This window comes from Carya illinoinensis, chromosome 1 (genome assembly GCF_018687715.1).
Source record: "Carya illinoinensis cultivar Pawnee chromosome 1, C.illinoinensisPawnee_v1, whole genome shotgun sequence".
NCBI lineage: Eukaryota > Viridiplantae > Streptophyta > Magnoliopsida > Fagales > Juglandaceae > Carya > Carya illinoinensis.
Window position 1 is genome coordinate 34,196,183 of NC_056752.1, and position 15,052 is coordinate 34,211,234.

At 36.7% G+C, this 15,052-nt stretch overlaps 1 protein-coding gene across 11 annotated transcripts; it reads right to left on the minus strand.

The window, feature by feature from the left end:
- Positions 1 to 4,444: 4,444 nt before the first annotated feature.
- Positions 4,445 to 14,751, minus strand: LOC122315820. 11 transcript variants are annotated; one of them, XM_043132087.1, is made up of 8 exons: positions 14,324 to 14,751; positions 13,534 to 14,091; positions 12,401 to 12,841; positions 11,705 to 12,224; positions 6,980 to 8,547; positions 6,369 to 6,888; positions 5,804 to 5,901; positions 4,445 to 5,527 (listed from the first exon to the last, which is right to left on the minus strand). In XM_043132087.1, exons 2-6 carry the CDS (start codon positions 14,066 to 14,068, stop codon positions 6,677 to 6,679), a joined length of 3,276 nt encoding a protein of 1,091 aa, XP_042988021.1. In that variant the 5' UTR covers positions 14,069 to 14,091; positions 14,324 to 14,751; the 3' UTR covers positions 4,445 to 5,527; positions 5,804 to 5,901; positions 6,369 to 6,676. The 11 variants fall into 11 exon arrangements, with proteins under 11 accessions (XP_042988021.1, XP_042988005.1, XP_042988014.1 ...); XM_043132071.1 differs by having other exon boundaries at positions 13,534 to 14,211; XM_043132080.1 differs by having other exon boundaries at positions 13,534 to 14,216.
- Between the last annotated feature and the right edge of the window lie 301 nt (positions 14,752 to 15,052).

The window sequence follows — 15,052 nt, forward strand, 5'->3', positions numbered from 1 at the left end:
ATGTTGTACGCCAAGTTATGCGTTAATTACTTATGAATTTGATTATGCATTTATGCTTTTACTGTCATGCATGCATCATTAGCTTGTGTGGAAGTTTTTTGTTAACTTACTGAGATTTGTAATCAAATCTCACTTTGATAGTCCCAACTACCATTTCCCCCGAATGGTAGATCTTGTTACAAGACTTGAAGGAGAATCAGGAGCTGATCAACTAGACACAGTTGACTAAGCGACGGTGCGACGTCAATGCTAATATAGTAGTTAACGTAAATTACTACTTGTACAATGGAGTTGCATCTTTAGTACTTTTTGGATCATAACCATTTTGGACTAGTGTTGTGATCTACTCAATGGGTCTTTATGTATGAAGTATATTTTAAGCATTTGGGATATTTTCAATTTAGTGCATAGTATTGTTAAAGAAAAAAATTATCCGCTGTGAATATTGCATAATGTTAGATGCATGTTAGGAACATTGCATCTTATATGTCATGAACGGGGGCAGGTAACCTTGTGTTGCATGTCTCGACGCTTCAAATGTCCGTCCGATCCCAAACGGAATTTGGGGGCGTCACAATCGGTAGGTATACTCTCTCATCAATCTAGTCTAGCACAATGTGTATATATATATATATATATATTTATAGGAATTCATCAATGTGGAACACCATCTAAATTTAAGATATTGATATGGGAGTATGAACTACTTGCTAAATATTCGTCATTTCTAGATATTAACGAGGCATAACATCAATCTCGAGCTTTTTAAGTCCAACTTTATCCTATGTATATATATATTTTTTTATTATGGATGAAGATATGTGTTATGGAGCTATGTTATTAAGAACAATGTTATTAAGAAGAACATCAATCTTGTCTTTGATTTGTCCTAGTAGTCGTAACCACTAATGTAACACATCTCAAAGAGTTTCTTATTAGAAAAAAGCTACACTCAGGCATTTTGGAGACCAATCCGCGTATGAAGCAGACGTGGCCTATTGCAGTCAGGTTTTTTATATTAAAAAAAAAACACAAAGAAGAAGAAAGCATTGGCTTCCCAGATCTATTTTCGATCACCCCTTCGTCTCCCCTCTCCCAAATCTCATCTTTCTCATCTTTTCTTTAATTTCTTTTTTTCCATTCTATTTTTCATGCCCTTAAATAAAATAGATGAATCATCCACTGTCCAGAAACTTAAGCATAAGATCGCATAAGCTTGCTCTAAGATTTAAGAAAAACCAAACTTCCCAACGGCACTCACGTGGGGGGTTTTTTTTTTTTTTTTTTCTCTTTCTCTTACACTGCCTTGATTAAAAAAGAAATGTAAGAAGCCTTTGAAAATTTCTCTTTCATCTTTCCTTGGTTCCTTTTGCTCTAAAATAAAATTCTCAATCGGTAGGAGGCGATGTGCATCTCTCCTTAACTATCTTCAAGAGAGAGAGAGTGAGAGAGAAAGTGAGTGTGTGAGAATACACCCATCAGAGCCGTTTACGGTGGCTTTTCATCGGAAGAGATGACTCAAGTTTAATGTTTGGGCATGTTTTCTCTCGAGGATGAGCTCTGTAAGGGAATGAGAGATGGTAATTCTTTCTAAAAGGGTATAAAGGTTGAAATAAAGGGACAAGGCAGATTAAGAAGAAATAAAATAAAAAATTAAGTCATGAGTAGTAGATGAGTAATTCTTTCTGGAAAGGTAGAAAAGGGATTTAGATTTATGTCGGAGGCCGGAGTTTTGTTCTTCATTTTCGTTATTTTTCTTTTGAAAAATAAATAATTCTGATGTCAGAGTTGTACACATTTTGAGTGCACAAGCTGCCTGTATGTAGTTGGGCTCTTATTATTATTACAATATAAGTTGTAAGTGTTTCTTTACGCGAAAACAAAGACGACGTTAATTTTAGAATAAGAAAATAAGAAAAAATCGATGGAATATTCATTATCTCACACTTAAATGATGATGCATAGAAAAATTGGCACAAAAATCTTATCACAAAATGATGTGGCAGCACTCTCCACACTCCAAATGAGAGAGAGAGAGAGAGAGAGAGAGAGAGAGAGAGAGAGAGAGATTTGTAAAACTCTTTCCCGAGAAAAATATTCCCAATTGATGATGCTAATTGCCAAGATTATCTTCACTTTTCTGATTTAACTTTGCTTTAATTTTACTTTATCCAGATATTTGAGTTTGAGACGTTGGATCACTGACTGATTGCTTGGGTTGATCTTACATACATCACAGATTAATCCACCTTTCCATCTTTTCTCCAATTTCATATTCAATCCTTCCAGTGTAGCGTTGTTAATCCATCCTTTCCAGAGAGTCGGAAGTAGAGCACAACCTCTTGTCAAATACAGTTTTCTGTATAATATAATGAAAATGGGTCAAAAGTACCTTCCTATGAGTTTTGTATTTTCATCTTTATTTTATATTTTATTGCAATAATTCTCTAGATGTATAGAATATTGTTCATACTTCTAAAACATTTTTAATTATTTCTCTCTCCTATGGTCGGTTTTTTCCCGCTGCTTTTGTTTACCAGTATTCTATCTCATTTCAGCCCCCTATCTTCCTTGGAGTGAAGCTGTTCATCGTCAATTCCATCACCGAAAGCACTTCTAGCACTTCTTTAAGAGTTGCTTCCATATCATTAAACGAAAGCCCTGGTTCCCACCATCAACATATCTAAAAACATCGTTCAGTTTAAGTAGCCTTTACCTTGAGGGGCAAGGAAGAGAGTTTGAGTAAATTACGTGCAAAGGCAAGATACCGGGTGAAAGAAAAGACAAAAGCAAAGTGAAGAGAAGTAGGGCTCGTAATGTAATTAGCCGTGGCTGGAAAACGACGTAGTTTAATATTCAATAAGCGGTTTAGTTTTGGGTTTATCCTTTAAACAATTAAACGGTGTAGTTTTGTATATTCAGTATCAAAAGATATGAAGATATTAAAAATTTAATGGTAATTAGAGGAAATATTTGAAATGAATAAAAAAATAATATTTAAATGATATAGAGAAAAAATAGATAAAGTGATATATGACCTATTATAAAAATCAATATATAAATTAAAAAAAAATGAATTTTAATAATATATTTTGAATGATAGAATAAAAGAACCATTAGGAGTGCTATTACATTTAAAAACTTAGAACATTGGGATTTATCACATCAAGAGTTGCTTGACATGCCTTATCATCCAAGTTAATTATTAGTCGCCACCCACAATCGTTTAGATTCTGTTTGACTGACTAGAAAAGAAAAGAAAATTTAACCATTTCCCAGCATTTTCATGTGTTCGGGGCCACGACCAATTATTTTCTTTTAAAAATATCAGCCCAATTCCAATCTTGCAATTTTTAACAGAATTCACAATCTTGGGAAAGTTCATATTTTCTTGGATTTGTATTAATCGTGTGAAAAATCGAATTACGTTCCTTCAAATTTTCCTGCAAACCAAACTTTTGGGAAAATAAAGAGAGTTCATGTAATAAACTCTCTTTTATTACACTTTCTTCCAAAACTTTCTTAATAAACAAGGCTGATTGAAGCATGTCAAGCAACCTACATCAATGGCATATGAGGGTGTCCCATCTTTTCTTTATTTTTGGCTAATTTATTTTATCCGAAGAGAGCGTAGGTTTTAGACAAGTACCCTTGCCAATGAAATTTCGATCACATCTCCTGATCTCCTACAACCTAAAGGTGTATAGTCAGACAAACAAAGATAAATCCTAACAAGAGAACAAGGCCTTTTAAGTTCGAAAGGAAGATACAAACTTGCCCATTCAAGGTCTTGATTTTTAACAATTGGATCTCATGGGTTTTGGTTTCAACAACATCCCAACGTTTCATTCTCGACTCTTTGAGAACAAAGGCTTTCAGCTTAATTTTTTTTTTTTTTTTTAATTAAAATCAATGGCAAATGGCAAAACGGAAGAAAGAAAAGACAAGAAGCATATCCTCGTATCCTTACGAGTAATTATGGTATGTGTAAGTCTTTGATAGAACAGCTCTCTCAACTGTTACTTTCAAATTAAATGATAAGAATTTCGCAAGATCAGAGTTTTCAACTTCGAAATTAAAATCCAATGTGCTAAATATGATGAATATTTGTATTTTCAAAACACTAAAGTGCTAATTTGACAAAATCCCCACTCTTGAACTTGAAAGCAACGGTCTGGATTTAACCAGATAGATTCATCTCATGAATAACCTAGGAACTTACCTATAAAAATAAATTGATAAACTAGGAACTCTTCTATAGTTGATCCACACTTATAAGATGTGTTTGGCAAGTTCTGGGAAAAAAAAAAAAAAAAAAGAAGAAGCACGAATTGTATCGTAAAAGCAAACAACTATGGTAAGAACGTATAATTTCACAAAATAGACCAACTACCTGCAATCCTATATATAAACCTAATTAAGCACGGAAAAAAGAATAATCAACTACAAAGTAAATAAACAAGATTAAAGCAGGTAGTCAACGCTAAATCCCCTTAGCTTAATGCTTGTTTTCTCGTAGCAATTCCCCAATACCATGGAAAGTATGTATGATTGATTATAAGATCAAAATGAAATGAAACAAGGGGAAAAGATGAAAACTCGGAAGCTCAGACAGATGCAACTTTTTCACATCCACTTCACGTAACTCATTCCAGAGTTGAGCCCCAAAGTATGCATCTCTCAACCATCCTATATCCATAGCTTACCCTAAAAACAAAATTGAGGGGAAAAGGTACAGAAAGGGTCACAGGGCTGGTTTCAGGCACCAACTACATCGACCAAAAGTTAGTTCCAATTGTGAACAGGGAGTTGGAAATAAATATATATATATATATTTTATAAATCAACCTTTTGTCCCAAAAACTATTTCTCATGGTTTTCTGATCGATAAGACCACATGCAGAGTTGATTGCGCATGACAGAAAAAACTACTATGACAGGAACTCAGATCAACAGACATTGAAGAAGACACTTGCGCTAAAATCCACTCATGCCCCCCTCCCCAACACATCCCGAATGAATTCCAGAAACGAATTCAAAATGATAGTAAAGCCGTGAAAAAATACCCATCCTCGATAAAATTTCGTTTAACAATAAGAAAAAATACCAATCCTAAATTTTTGGCTCCAACAAGTATATGCATGCACAAATATTCATTAGAATCATTAGAACATAGAATTTGGATTTACTTGTATGGTAAAAGGTCAAGCAGAAAAATTCCAATGGTCCACCCAGTTTAAGTCGCTGCAGGGTACAGTTACAATCCATATAAAATAACCACATGCACAGACACAAGCTTCCACAATTATTTTTTATGCTTTCAAAGGAACGAAACTCAACCCAACAGTTTCATGGAAAATTACCTGATAAAAATCAACACTCGCATTTCACCATAAGTTTAAGTAACGTGAAAATTGAGTCAGGAAATCTGATCATACTCAACACACTGGAATTTTGAAGCAATTCATCCCAGCAACATCTGGTTTCACTGGACCTTAACAGTACCTTTACCTAACCAAGAAAATTTCTTGGGAAGGAAGACAAAAAAAAAAAAAAAAAAAAAAAGAAAAAAAAAAAGAAAAAAAAAGGTGGGAGGAAAAAAAAGAGGAGAAAGATGGGGGAAAGGAGTAAGACACCAAGTCTATAATATATATTGATAAAAAGCATTGGCACAGTATCAGATAAAGATCGTTTATGCCATATATATTAATTAACACTCAGAAATACTTTCAAAATTTGGATGGAAGCTTAATGACACAAGCTCACCACCATAGAACATACTAAATTGGTGACGATTGCATACCTTTATTTATATCAGAGAAAATCAATCCTGCCAAATTGAATATCAGAAAGCTCCAATGAAAAATCACCATGAATACCTGCATTTTTCAGGATACAATCCTAACCCACAAAAGGAAAAAAGGCCAAAAAAGGGAAAAAAAAAAAAAAAAAAAAAAAAAAAAAAAGGAGCTCTGAATAATTACAGTCCCACCACACAATGAAATGTATATGAAAGTGGATCTATTGTCAACCACATCAAAGACTAATGTTCACAAAAAACAGGCAGTCAACAAACAGAGATTACCAAATAAAATGTAAACCTAAAAGACAAGCTTGAGTCAAGGGAATGAGTTGGAAAACAGACAAGTACATAAAAAGTCATGTAACAACTTATTAAGACCCCATAGCAATACAAATGCTTCCCTATATATAGTGTAAAACTTCATTAGGGTCCAGATTCTGATTTCCTAGAAAAGAAAAATTTATATAGGACAAACACTGATATTTGCATAGTGGCAATAATCCCTTCATAAACAATTTAATTGATAAATTCAGTATGCAGTCATGGAAATGATAGTCCAACATACATCAAGTAGTAAAAGAAGCTTGCTACAAACATCACATGGCCGATTGTGGATGAAACCATGACACTTCTTGAAATACTTAAACCACAGCAAGACCAGCTTCAGAACTGTAATTCCAGTATCCCACAAGACCTGCAAGCAATAAACAAAACACAGAAAGTGCATTTATGAAGAACCAACAGCCAGCAGAAAATTCCAGGCACCAAAAGAAACACTAAGCACTGAGCTGTTATCCGAGAAAATGCACCCATCCCTCAGCATAAAAAGTCTCAAATTAAAAGCAACCACATCCTCCAGTTAGACTTTTAGCATTAGTTTTTATCTTCTGCATTGGCATCACTTGAAAACATATCTTCCTCAGGTGAGATGGAGCTTCTCTGTTGAGCCTTCCGCATCTGGGAAACTGAAGACCTGCCTCCAATCATGAACTCTGATTCATCTCCAACGTGATCCTGGCTTAAGCAAGTTTTGTCAATATTTTCAACATGAATTGACTTCTCACAATTATTTTGATCTCCCATTCCTGTAAACAAGAAACAGATTTAAGCTAATTTTAGTTATCATACACCGAAAAATAAACGTTTCTTCATGTTTATTGCAATTGCTAGCTGTACCTAGCTCTGGATGCTCAATATCAGATGCTCCATTTTCCAGTAGCTCCTCAGCAACCAAGGGGATTTTACAACCTCGAAAAAATGAACCATCTTCACTGTTAACATTTGTCAAATGAGTGTTTTCCAGATACTGGTCACCTTCCATTGCCCTAGTTTTCATTGCTTCCTTCAAGTTACGATTCTCGCGTGCTGAAATTAACAGACCATTATCATTCATGCTCGTCAAGTCCTTCAAAATGGTATCTGGTTCCTTTTCTGCATGTTCATGATGCTTCAAATTTTCATCACTGTTTTCGTCCCTTCCATCATGTGAATGAAGGTTCCCTTCTCCAGATTCTGGCGTAGATTGCCTTGTGTCTTTTGTTTTATTTTCCTCCAAGCTTATTGGGGACGAACTACCACCTCTATTATGCTTGTGTTCTGCTGATATTGATCTGGACCGTGATCTCTCACGCTGCTTTGACTTTTCAGCTCTCCTCTCATCTGTTCTATCATAGGAGTGATGCTTCCTTTCAGAAGAATTTGACCTAGAATGCCTTCTGTGTTTTAGTTTTCTACCATCTAAATCTTTTGGAGATGACCTACCTCCTCTATGATGCCTAGCCTCCACAGAGACTGACCTTGACCGTCTTCTATCACGATGCTTTGATTTTCTGTCCCTGCTTTCATCTGCTTTCTCCTTGGAGTGCCGCTTTCCTTCCACAGATCTTGATCTAGACCGCCTTCTATCACGATGTCTAGATTTTTCTTCCTTTATTTCATCTGCTTTCCCGTCAGTGTAGTGCTTGCGTTCCAGAGACTTTGATCTAGACCGCCTTCTATCACTATGTTTTGGTTTATCCCTGGATTCGTTGGATTTCTCGTTGGAGTGGGGCTTACCTTCTAAAGACTTTGACCTGGACCTCCCTCTATGTCTGAATTTATTTTCCCCCAAAATTCTTGGAGTTGGAGATGACCTGCTGCTTCTATGATGCTTGCCTTCAGGAGATACTGACCTGGACCGCCTTCGGTCATTATACTTCGATTTTTCATCTCGGGACTCATCTATTTTGTCATCAGACTGATGCTTGCCTTCAACCGATTTTGACCTAGAGCGTTTTCTGTGTCTTGATTTGTTTTCATCGTCAATTCTTGGAGATGACCTACCTCCTCTGTGATGAGTTGGGGATCTTGAACGAGCACGAGATGATTTCCTTGCTCTATGCAGTGAACTTTCTTGATAACGTTTTGGTGAGACCGAGTCAGCTCGGTATGATTTTCTCGTTAGAGGGCTCACACTCCTCCTGTTTCTCCTTAGAGAAGATGAATGACGATCTGATCTTTCTGAATCCCGATGTGATCTTCCTAAATCTCGCGTTCTAGTTCTGTCACCACCATCCCGAATGTCTCTATGGGACCGCCGTTCATTTTCATAGCTGGAATGATGGCGAGATCGCACTGGCGATCTGGATCTATGATCCCTTGGGTGGCGGGATGGAGGTGAGTAAGAACGAGACCTGCGCCTTCGTTGAAAATTGACTGGTGACCTTGACTTAGACCTTGACTTCGCACGAGAGATTGATGGTGATCTGAAAATTGGAGTGTAATTAGTTCAACGTCTTTTCAGATCAAAATGCATGTAAAAATATATAATCATATCATACTTATCTTCGAAGATGGTGATGTGTTCTAGTCATAGAAGTTGATCCAAGTAATCAAAGTCTGATGTCAAGAAAGTTTTTTCTATTTGTATTCTTCTATTAGTGAAAAATTTGTGAATCTAATGGAACTAGACCAACAGGGGGTGAATAGGTCCAACTGAGCAATCATACTAGAGTAAAGCATTGCATCCATCTGGCTAAGAGAACTATCGTGTTGTGTATCATTTTAACAATCTATGCAAATTTATGCAAACACAATACACTCCTCGTGCGCATTGAATTATGTCTACTATTTGAGGGTTGGTTCCGGCACCACACATCATACCAAAATCTATCTTCATGCCTGTCACCCACCATATATCTAATGAAATCGAGGCAAATCCCCCCCACTTCTCCTTATGTTCTTCCACACCACCGACCCCATAAGACTTTACCGACCTCACTTGAACACCACCTACCCCCAATGCTACCATATTTTAATCCCACCACTGTCTGCAATAAAACCTATCACTCCATACCATATCACCATAACCATTTACCCAAAAAGACTTTGTTAAATATAAACATATTCTTAATTCCCAGACCACCTAATGAAATTGGTGAACAAATCTGGAATTTGGATTCATTGTCAACTCCTACCCACACGAAATCCCTTTCAAGTTTCTCAGGCCGTTGCACTACACCAACAAGGGTAGAAAATAGATATAAAAAATAAGTAGGAAGGTTAGGATGGGCATCCTTGATCAGAGTAAGCCTCCCCCACCTATGGATAAGTAGACACTTCCACCCAGCTAAGTAACATTCTGTCTTTTCTATTATGCCACCCCAAATGGACTTTGCATTAAATGGTGCTCCCAACAAGAGATCCAAATACTTCATGGGTAGAGATGACATCTAAGAACATATGCCAAAAGGCCAATGTTGTTCGCTGCTACCATCCATGCTAATATGATTTGCCCAAATTGAGTTTCAACCCAAACACAGCTTCGAAGCAAAGAAATAAATGTGCAAGTGATGAATATAATCCTAAAAATCAGTGTATTATCAACAAAATAAAAAAATAAAAAAAAGCACATGATCAACTTGTCATTTTTTCTTGTCCCACTGAGAAACCAAAAAAGAGCTGCCTGTTCAAAGAGGCTGACATCATTCTATATTGAGCTGCCTGTTTATAATGAGGAGATAAGAACCTTCTATGGTAACTTAAATAAGTAGTTAAGTATCTTACCATCCTGATTAGGTTTAAAACTAGAGTTCGTCATCTTGTAGGTGAATTTCATCATTTAGAAGCTCAGGATAGCGTGCGTCCATAGTTTTGGAAGTCTCATTTTCAACCATAGCTCAACAGAATTTGACGACTTGGCTCAGTGTTCGCCTTTCAATGCTAACACTCATCAACTTAACTGTTACCTTTCAATTTTCAGCACTAAAACCAATTCAGTTAACAACTAAACCTGATTTAAGGTCTCAACCCTATGGTTTTCTGTACACCAAATAAAAGGCAAAAGCTTTTGACAATCTCTAAAGATACGTCTCCATAAATAATCCTATGTATCTAACCCCCAAGGGGTTGGCCCAAGTGGTGAAGGCCTGGGTCTTGTGGTATCACTCTTTTCAAGGTCCAAGGTTCAACATCTTATAGGTGCAAAAAATCCTTTGGGGCCACACCCCCTAGTGAAAAAGCCAGCAATTTAACTAGTTCCGTGTAGGGAAACTTCTAAGGGTGTAGTGCACGAGATTGGGGTTTACTTTGCAGGGGTGGGTCAGGGCCCTGCCTAGAGAGATTTTTAAAAAAATTAAAAAAAATTAAAAAAAAAAATCCTAAGTATCAACTATAAAGTGTGGACTGCAATTAATTATAAACTTTGTACATGACAAGAAAAAAAATTTAAACCAAATAAGCCATTACAGTTTTAGCTTGATTAGTTCCTCTGAAGCTATAATCAGTTCAAACAACTCTACTACAATCGTGAAATAAACAGAAGTCCAGATGAAGTAGGCAGATTATCCATGGAACACTAATACTATCAAGATAAGTATCAATAATTACTATTTAAGAACCATGTTTAGCCTGGATCTTACACATACCTGGCTCACAATTCAACAGCCTGGAACAGACCTCTTAAAGTCATATTCTCAATCATAGACACAGAAATTTCATTTACAAACCCAATCCTTCACTTCATTCATTTTTTTTTTCCCTTTTTGACCAGTAAACTTCATTCATTAGCATCCAAAATACCATTAAACAACCATATTACCCATTATAAAAAAATTATTTAAATACCCCCCCTCCCCCCAAAAAAAAAGTTTCAGTTTGGGATATAAAGCAATCCATACAATATCAGTCCAATTCTCCTACCCAAACTTGACTTATCAACCCTAACCCAGTCCACAAACATAATAGATCAAGCATAAAAGTGGTAAGATCAAATTTGTTGCTGGCTAGCAGGTTGGAGTGAAAATATCCACTATGGAATATATATCAAAACCATAAAGATGGTTTTGCTGACATAGGCAAAGAACATACAAAATGATACAAGGCAACATTTTCACAAATCTGCCTGAAATTAAAGTTAGTTCCAATTAAAACAAAACCCCATAAAGAACACCAACTAAAGTGCAATCAATTATGTATGATCAATTTTTGACCAAATGAAGTTATTAAAAGATGGTTTCCTCCATTAGATGGAGGAATATCAGATTGGAAACCTCAAATCAGAAGTATCATGTTCGCTATCTGAAGACACAAAACCAGGCTTTCCTACTGCTCATTCAAAGAGCATAATCCTCAAACCCACAAGGGCAAAAAGCCATATTTGGTAAAAACTTCACATCTTGAAAAACTTGAGTGATAATTCCAACACAATTGTTTTCCAAGTTTAGAAAATCACAAGCTTAAAAAATTCATGTGCCGACTGAATTCATGACCATCACATGAACTTGCCATAGCACTTTGAGTAGTTGCACGATTCTTTTTTCTTAATAAGTTTCACAATTTAAAATTCAGACAACAGCAAAGGCAACTGATACAAAATATAACCAGTGATATAATTCTCAAATAAATCAGGAAAATGCAACACACCTGGATTTTCTGTTTGCTTCCTTCTCTTCATCTCCAAGCCCATCAGGTTTTAATTTCTTACTTATTTCTGCAGCTCTGGCTGCAGCTAACTCTGTTGCAGACTTCATTGTTGCAGCTCGGTTTGCTGCCTGCTGTGCAGTCATAGTTTGTTGCATAAGCAGAGCCTGCTGGAATTGCATCTGCTGCATGGCAACAGCTTGCTGCATCATCAGAGGCAGAGAAGATGAAGCCAGTGGAGAATTCAAAAGAGGTGGTTTTTGAGGAAGAGATTTTGCCATTTCAACATTCAAAGGGCGACCTCCAACATCCATATTATTCAGTGCCAAAGCTGCAGTTGCTTCTTCAGGTTTTGAGTATTCTATATAAGCAAAATGCTTTGAATCAGTGATGGTACATTCAACAACGGTGCCGCAAAAGCTGAAAAGTTGTTTGAGTTGTTCCACTGTGAGAAGTGGGCTAAGGTTGCTAACTTGAAGTGTCTTCTTCAGCGCATCAGCCTTCCCAGCTTTATCAGGTGAACCTGGTAAGAAGACAAATATTCAAAGGACGGAAGATGATGAATGATAATAACAATATAATAGTAATAATGATGATGTTAGAAAAACAGCAAAACTAGAGTAAAGCAGAAGCAGCATGAGATGAAAGAAACTAGTCATATTTAAATCTGCAAAGCCAGTTAACATGAAATAAGAATACCAGATGATTCTTTGGCTGACTGAGCTTGTGCTTGCACCTGAGCTGCATGGGCTTGAAGGGCTTGGGCAGCAACGATTGCTTGAGCAGCAGCCATTGCAGCTGCAGACGGTGCCATGGGAACTTGACTTACAGTCCCCATTGTGGTTGTTGCAGCTAGTGCAGTCATTAGCAAATTGTGAGGTGGGTGGTTCAACTTACAGTCAGTTTTGGCACACCGACCATTAAGGTACTCTCGACAAACTTCACCCAAAGATGCACCAATTCCAGGCAAAATAGCACCCCCTGATGCACCAGGTACAATACCTGGAATCATTCCCAATAATCCTGGGAAAGCCCCTGAAACAGATCCTGAATAATTTGGCATATTGGGCATGGTTTGATTAACCATATTTGGAAAATTGGAGGCAGGGGCCAAACCTAGTAGTCCTCCAGTACTAGCACCTGCATAAAAACAAATCATTTAAAAAAGTCGCCACTTAGAAGGTGCTAGTAAATAATGTACGTGTTGGGTAAATACGTCAGAAACATATCAAGAATGTAGTTAATGAAGCATAGAGTAATGTCATCATTGGAAACTTAAAGACTCAATTGATTTTCCTCATTTTGGCATTTTAGCCATTTATTAAGTAGCATTTCAATTATTTTCTTAAAATGTAACTAGTGTTCATGATTTTCATGCTTCTTTTTCAGGTTCCTAGAATGTAACTATGTGTTTTCTTTTTGTGCTGAAGATAAAATTGAAATGCGACTTTTCGTTTTTTTATAGGTAAAAATAACTTTATTAAAATGAATGAAATCAGCGTTGCCCAAGCACATTTTTACCTATCAAAAAAACGAAAAGTATCATTTCAATTTTATCTTCCGCACAAAAAGAAAAATCCGTCTTCTGTGATAAGTGGATCTATTGCCTTCAAACTAATGTTAGTTTACCCACCGGCTCCTCGCTTAAAAGGATAAATAAATAAATATGTGCATCTAATTCATAAACTGGTAATAACAATGCATTATCTGATGCATTATGTATATTTAAATCATAAAAGTTGGTTTGCTCAACAACATTAAAAATAATCCACAAAATCATATTATGCAGAATCCAAAATAACTATTCACCTAGAGATATGAAAAATCAGAACCTTGAGTACCTGCACTGAAAAATACTGGGAACGGACTACCCATGATGGGCTTCCCATTGCACTCAACATTCACCATGTAATTCCCCCTCTTCGGAACCACGTAGGTAACTGTATATGTTCCATCACTCATATCCTTCACAATACCTTCTTGCTCTGATCCTCCAACACCCACTCCAGGCAACACCTTCACCTTAATCTGCGCGCCCCCATTGGGCACCTTCCTCCCATCCGCATCCTTCGTTACCACCATAAACGAAGATGGGGCACATGCAGTGCCGCCCGCTATGCCAGTACCAGCAGCTGTGCACTTTGAAGGGTCCACTGGCCCAATCGGTTTGTTCGCCAAATCCTCGTATTCTTCCGATTCACTGTCTGATAAAGCCGATTCCTTTTCACGATTTTTCTCTACGTCCTTGAAGGTGGCTTCAAAAGCTGCTTTTGCAGCAGCGGCTTTCTCAGCCTCACTCTTGAGCTTCGCCTCTTCGGCTTGCTTCATCCATATAGGCTTAGCAACGACAGAATTCCGGTCGGCCATCAAACTGTAATGCTCACAACCTACTGGAACTCACAAAAAACCCAAGACTCCTCAATACCAAGAATGCAAAAACGCTGATATAGTTAATCACCAAACGAAAGCCCTAATTGATACCGTTCTTCGAATCAAAGCCGTCCAGAATCCTAAACTAGACCAACAACAAAGAATAAACTGCTCAGGATCAAAGCACAAAATCAGAACTATATCAGATCCGATACGTGAATTCGGGTTTTAAAGGAGGTATAGAAAACCTACCTTGAAAATTTACCTGCTTGGTTGCCCAACAATTCGAGAAAGATAAAAGGAATAAGATTTTCAACCTTAAGTTTAGAAGAAATAAGTAGAAGAATAATTGACAAGATAATTCGGGATTATTTTATCAAATCAAAGAAGAAAAAGAGAACGGGGTCGCAATTTCTTTTGGGCGGTTTCTAGGATTTGCTCGGCAACCAAACAGGGGCTAACGAATTACGTTTGGAATCCGTCGATAATTTGCAGGGAGAGAGACAACGCAGAGAATATTATGATACGAAGAAAAGGTACTTCTTCTGGACTCTGACGGCGAAGTTTGCTTTGGGCTCGGTCGATGGTAGCGATTAGGTTAGGTTTGGGGATGGTATTGCGATGTGTTTTGAACGGACGGAGAAAGAAGAAAATTTAAAACAAAAGAACATAAAAAGGAGCCTACACATATAAAACCGACCAATTTTTTTTTTTTCTAATATTATTTATAGTGTGCATGACTAGTACACTCAATCAAGCTCAAACTTTTTATTACGTTGAGTTTTACACTCGTGAACGGCTTTAATATTTGAGTGAGTTCAAAATTGATCATAAGTTATTTGGTTTTAATAAAATAGATTATTTACATTGTATTTTATGACTTTATCTACAACTTTTAATAAATAAAAATTGATTTTTTGTTAATATCTTTGCAAAGTTTATACATGCATATATTAATAATTATATTTATGAAGATTTAAG